General features: G+C 39.9%; 1 protein-coding gene across 1 annotated transcript; it reads left to right on the plus strand.

Annotated features, from left to right (window-relative positions):
- The first annotated feature begins 597 nt into the window (after positions 1-597).
- LOC149170690 (uncharacterized) lies at positions 598-1,296 on the plus strand. The gene has a single exon (XM_089425692.1). The coding sequence runs from the start codon at positions 598-600 to the stop codon at positions 1,294-1,296; it is 699 nt and encodes a 232-aa protein (XP_089281818.1).
- The last annotated feature ends 5,641 nt before the right edge of the window (positions 1,297-6,937 follow it).

Below are 6,937 nucleotides of genomic sequence, written 5' to 3' on the forward strand. Positions count from 1 at the left end.
CCTGGACCTGATGGATGGTCAATTGAGTTCTATTTGGCCTTTTTTGAAACCATAGGTGAAGATCTGCTAAGAGTCATCGAGGACACAAGGAACAGTGGAAATATAGCGGCATCCATCACCTCTACCTTCATTGTGCTCATCCCTAAATCCGATAACCCATCCTCCTATGATGAATATTGCCCTATTTCTCTTTGCAACTGCATCTACAAGATTATAGCAAAGATCATTGCCAACCAGATGCGGCCCATACTTTCCAAACACATCTCTCCGGAACAATTTTCCTTTCTCCAAGATCGACAGATTCATGAGGCTGTGGGCACTGCACAGGAAGTATTACATACCCTACATATCAGGAAATGCAAAGGTATGATCCTTAAAGTTGATTTATCTAAGGCATTTGACAGAGTTAATTGGTTATACATTAGAATGCTATTAACCCACCTGGGTTTTCCCTTCATATATATCAAATGGATCATGAGTTGTATAACTAACATTCCCTTCAGCGTCCTGATAAATGGAAGTGCATCCCCTTTCTTCTTTTCTGAAAGAGGTTTGCGACAGGGCTGTCCGCTTTCACCATTACTCTTTCTCCTTGTCATGGAGGGACTCAATAGGCTTATTAAGGATGAGCACAGAAGAGGTAGACTACAGGGGATTAAAATTTCAGATGATTGTATGCTCACACATCTTCTTTTTGTGGATGATGTTATGATATTTCTCAATGGCAGTATTGGTGATCTTACTAATATTAAAGCCACTTTCTCCTTATTTCAAGTGGCAACAGGTATGCTGATTAATGATACTAAATCAACTCTGACTGTAGTTGAATGTACACAACACGAGATCCATTTTGCACTTCATCGCTTCCGGTTCACTCATCTGAGTCTTGAAGATGGCCTGAAATACCTGGGGTATAAGTTGAAGCCCTTGGGCTACAAGATAGCAGATTGGACATGGCTCATCTCTAAAATGGAGAAAAGACTCAATATCTGGTATTTCAAATACCTATCTCGATTTGGCCGACTCACTCTCATTAAGAGTGTCTTGGAAGCCACTCCTATCTATTGGATGTCACTGGCTTGGATTCCTAGGGGTATTCTCACCAGAATACAAGCCCTTTGCTGCAGATTTCTCTGGAAGGGAAGCCAGCCAGGCAAGATTTTTTCTTGGGTCAAATGGGATGCCCTTAATTTGCCAAAAAAATGGGGGGGATGGGGTATAAAGAAACTTGACGATTTCTCTTCTGCTTTGGCTGCTAAGCTTGGATGGCATTTAGTATCTACTGATAGCCTCTAGTCGAAGGTGACCACATCAAAATACATTGCCCCGATGCAGATATTGGATTGGATCAGGAGGCCCCAAAGAAGCACTACAAGGATTTCAATTATCTGGAAGGCTGTGATTAAGGCTTTGGATCCCATCAGAGCTGGACTTACTTGGAGAATCCACTCAAGAGATAAAGTACGAGTTGGAATAGACCCGTGGATCGGATGTGGGAACATGCACAGGCTGCCTATTGAACTCACAAATCATCTACAGGATAATAATATCACTCATCTGGCTCATATTGTGGATGGAGAAAATTCCACCTTTCTACATCAGGCCTGGAAATCTGCTCACCAATTAAATATCCCACCTCAATGGGCGCAGCTCTGGGATGATTATACTCAGGCACTTACTAAAGCACACATCCGTATTACTGAGGGAGAAGATGAGATCATATGGGTCCTCTCAAAAATAGGGAGATACACTCCCAAAGATGGATATTTAATGCTGACAGAATCCCGAAAACCACAGACCATTGAAGCATGGTGGAAACATCTTTGGAAGCTTAAGGCCCCCCCCCAAGGACCAGGCTGCTTATGTGGTCTATTCTGAGGAACAAAATTCCAACTGGTGATAACTTACTCAAGCGCTCACAGTTTGGACCTCACTGGTGCTACCTCTGCAAATGCAACAACGAACCAGTCCAACACTTGTTCCTCGAATGCTCTGAAGCACATAAGCTATGGAATATTATTTTACCTGCTGTTACTCCACAAAGTAATTGGACTGGTGCATCTATCTCAGAGGCCTAGAAGAATTGGTTTACCTCTGTCACAGCCACCAAGCAGCGTAACATACCTCTTCTGATCAGCTGGGCCATTTGGATCGCCCGAAATAAACAGATTTTCCAGAACCTTCCCCCTCGCTGGACTATGATCACAGCCAAGGTCTTCGCTGACTACTCCCTCATTCTAGAGGATCCATCTCCCCTGAGGCATAGACTTATAATTCCTTAATCAATTGATCACAGCAAGCCATGGGCCTATTTCGATGGGGCTACACAAGAGACTGGATGTGGTGGGGGGGCCATTCTACATATCAGCCCACATCATTTATACAACATGTTCATGGGATTCAAAAGAGGCACAAATAACTTTGCAGAATTATTAGCTGCTAAATCCCTCATACTATTTGCATTGGAGAAAAACTGTAGAGATCTACAATTATTTGGGGATTCTAAAGTTGTTTGTGATTAGCTGAATAGAACCTCTAGATGCTCTGCTTTTACTTTGAGACATATACTGGATGAGGCACTGAGATTGATTTTATCCTCTAACTCTTTTGCATGCAAACACATTTTCAAGGAGCAGAACACAGCTGCTGACAGCCTTTCCAAAGAAGCAACGAACAGGGATCTGGGCATCTGGATGATCCGGGAACAGCGAGATGGAGAACACTATCAATACTACCACCAGCCTTTCATGGATATCACTGTTTAATTTTCTGTTGATTATGGTTAAAATCATATGTATATATTTATCGTCTGATAGACTTTTCAGTTTTTATATATAGTTGATTTCCTTACAGTATATTACAGTCATTGTTACCTCCCTGCGTGGAACAAAGGTAACAATTTTTTGAATGCTTATCTCAGTTTTTGATGATGACAGACAAGTCTCTGTTATGTTCTGGAATATGCTCACATGCATCTACAAAATGTAATTTCTTTTTACTAATGAAATTATGATTTTTCCTAGGGGAATAAACAATGATACTTATCCTAGAAAGATAACAAAAACTGCAACTAAAACTCTAGATTTAAGAATGAAACCTTACCTGAGACGCAAAATGGGTCGAGCAAGGTTTCTGCAAGACTGTGCATTGTGTAGAAATCCACCATCCTGTAGAGGCCAGGCCCAGCAACAAACAGATGCATCAACTAGAGGAATAAACCGTCTAACTACATATAGAATAGCCATGCCGAGAAACAATAAAAGACAGAGCAATAAACCATTCTCACCATGAAGGAGCAACAATAACCCAACATAGTGAATGTCGTGGAGATAGACATGCAGCGGAGGCATCAAAAAACGCAAACGACCTCATTCGTCCGATGGTGAGCAGGAATAGAAACTGTAAGATGAAGAACGAGAATCGAGGCTAAGAGGGCCAGTTGGAGAGAAATGGAGGAATCTAGATTCATCCCACTGCCAGGCCGGGGCAATCACGTTACCCAGAAAAATTAATTGTAGAGATAAACAATCACCGAAAAGTGAAGCTCGTCAAAATGGAGTATAAGAGGCCACGGTTCCTCTGACCAGCATTGTAAGGTGGGATAAATTGTATTAAATCATAAAACCAAATCTTTGAAATTACCATAACTATATGAAGGTAAATAGGAATTATGTATTGCGTACAGAACCTATCATTTTGTCAATGTAATAGTACATATTCGTGCATTGTTTAATTCCAATAATAAATATTTTTTTTATTATGTTTTCATGGGTATGTGAATATATATATCTATATATATATATATATATATCTATATATATATATATATATATATATATCTTAATTTTCATCTTCAGAGATTTAATCCATCTCAACTCATGGTAGATCTAGAGTTAAGATGGATCTAGGTTGACAATTTCACCTTAAGAGATTTGATCTATCTCAACTCATGGTAGATCTAGAGTTAAGATGGATCTAGGTTGACATTTGCACCTTAAGAGATTTGATCCATCTTGACACATGGTAGATCTAAAGTTAAGATGGATCTAGGTTGGTTTAGTAAAATTACACATAAAATAATATAATAAATTTTAATAATATTTATTTTGATAAGCCATTGTATTTTAAAATAAATTCCATAATAAAGTGGTGGTAAATCTCCATGGCTAAGAATATTGTTACATTTTTTTAAATAGTATATATGTTTAACTCATATATTGTTCTTTTATACCCCCGATCGGGGTGTGGCAAGGGAGAAGGGGAGACGATAGACGAGGTGGGCCAAAGGGGATGGGAGGTAGAGGCACCAGAAGCCAACCACCTAGGCCCAAGGACAGATGGGGTATTGGGATGTGAGAGGATGCGACGACAGGTGGGGCACCACGCAGGACATGGTAGGGCAGAGGAGGGCACCGAGCTAGTACAGGTGTGGTCATGGATGGAATAGAGTGACGAAGGCTTGGGGTTAAGCGAGAGGGTGGGCAGGCCAACGACAACAAGTGGCATGGTGTCAGGAAGAAATCCACAGCAAGAGCAGTCGGCGGCACGAGTGAAGCAATGGAAGGTATTAATGTAAGGGTCGAGCAAAGCATATAGGATATGAAGAGGAGTGAAATATTGGGGTCTAGTGCAAAATCCCCAGCCTCGGTAGACTCATCTGACAAGTGAAACGGGTCTCTAATCAGAATTTTGTTATATGTCGGTTAGCATTTACTTTTCTAAGTTGAAGTTAATAGTAGATAAAACAACTAATGTTGCTTGTGTTAGTGTCAGTCTTTCCAGCCTTCCTATAGTGATCAAATATGCTCTTACAAAGTGGTCTCAAAGTGTCAAAGTCAAATTTTGTCATTTCAGTGAGTCTTCAAGCAAAATTTGGTCACTAGCCATTAGGTCTAGGGTTTGCCCAAATGTCAGTCCATGTCACCATTCAGCTGAGTTTATCATCATTCATAGGGTTTTCATTATCATGTCAGTGTCTAATGAGTCATTTTACACCATTTTCATGCTTCAGTTGTGCCAAGCAAGGTCATTTCCCTCTCTTAGGGTTTTGAAGGCAGTTTCTCTTGGGCGGACAAATCATCGGCAAAACTTGTTTCCTGATGTTCATACACCTTCCCCTATCCTTAATGTACCTTATCAAACACTTCCCAACACTCAGATCCGCCAAATTCCTCATTTTTGCACAAACCCTAGTTTCTAGCTACAACCTGGCAATTTTCTAGGTTGGGCCTGTGTTTCACTCTTTTGAACCCCTTCCTCTCACTCAATCTCTGAGATTCCACTTTCCCCTGCTTCCTAACATCCCTCCCTACTCCCAAAAATTTCCTCAAGAATTTAGAAGCCCCTTATCCCCTTCATTTCACTCCATTTCGACAAAATTCCTTGTTTCACACATCGGGGCAAGTTTCACTAAAATGATGGTTCTGAGCAATCAAAGATGAATTTTACAAAACTGAGAGATTTTTTTGTCCAAAACATGCCAAGGAAGAGAAACCTCCTTCACTTTTTGCACAGGTGTCATGGTTTGAGAGAAATGTCAAGAATACCGTTGCCTCAGGAGAATCAAAGGCACCTCTGAAGTGACCTTGGGAAAATCAAGTTTTATCCTAGCTTTGTTGACCAAATGACTTTTTTGATGGGTAAAATGATAACTAGACACAAATATCTTTCCAATGAGCTATCATGAGCTCAATTTGGGGTTGCGGAAGGTATTCAAAAGTTGACTGCAACAACACTCTTCCTTGAGGCAGCCTCATTGGGCACTTTTTGACCAGTCTTGGGAGATTTGATTTTTTATAGGTCAAATCAACTCCAAATTGAAAAATTCTACTTGGGTTGGAAATTAGACTCAAATACCTTTCCAACGAGCTATCCTGCGCCCGATTCCGACACCGGGAAGGCCCCCAAACAGGCCTCTCAATGTGCGCAACCACTCAGGCTGTAAGTGCCAAAATCACCTCCAACTCACTCAAAATCTCCTTCAAACTTGCAAATTGGGTTGAGGTAGGCTCTCTACAAATTGTTTTGTTGGATGATGGTGGTTGTGGATCCTCATGCTTGTGATTATACCTCCAAGAATGTAAGGAAAGAAGACATTGGTAGTTGCTTGTTCATGTAGGCATTATGCTAGGGTTGATGTTTTTTTCAAGGTTTAAATCCCTATTTATTCCCTCCTTGTTTCCTATTAAATTCACAAATGTCATAATATGTTTATATCTTATCTCATTTGCAATAAATACTAAATCTCCTATCCCAAATTCCTAAACCCTATCCCTCCCCCAAATCCCTTTACAAAACCCTAATGCCCTTTCATGTATTCTACCCAAACCCTAATACCCTCCACACAGCAAGGATAAAGAAAATGTTATGTAAAAAGAGAAAAGAGCAATAATATGGCAAAATGACCAAATAAAAAAAAAAAGATATTGCTGTGCATAGTCATTGAAAAATAGAAGACACACTGCTGTGCATATCCAAAGCAAAAACAAGAAAAATGCAGCTGTGTATATGTATAAAATGGACATATTGCTGTAAATATTGTTGGCAAAAGAATATTGTTGTGTCTCCCCAAAACCCAAGCCCTGTTTTCCTCTCTATCCCTTCCCTAAAATCCCTGTTCAATTAAGATCCCTTTTCCCTTATGACAAGATGTAAAAGAAGCCTTGTTCCCCTATAACTAAATGTACATAAAATCCTTTGAAAAAGCAGTGTTTACCTTATGATGTACATTGAAAAACAAAAACTCAAAAGAGCAAGCTATCTATGCTGTCCTATACTCCCGTTGCAAATGCATGTCCTTTCCCTTGATGACTATCATACATGTTTTCCCTAATAAAGTATTTCTTTGCAAATGATTTCCTAATGATGGAAGATGAGATGATATGTGTTACATTTTGTGAATTATCCCTTAAAAATCCCTGTTTTTATATGTTTCCCT

This window comes from Pinus tabuliformis, chromosome 4_2, assembly GCF_031772625.1.
Source record: "Pinus tabuliformis cultivar Carrire ecotype Pingquan chromosome 4_2, CPIR1, whole genome shotgun sequence".
In the NCBI taxonomy this organism is placed as follows: Eukaryota; Viridiplantae; Streptophyta; class Pinopsida; order Pinales; family Pinaceae; genus Pinus; species Pinus tabuliformis.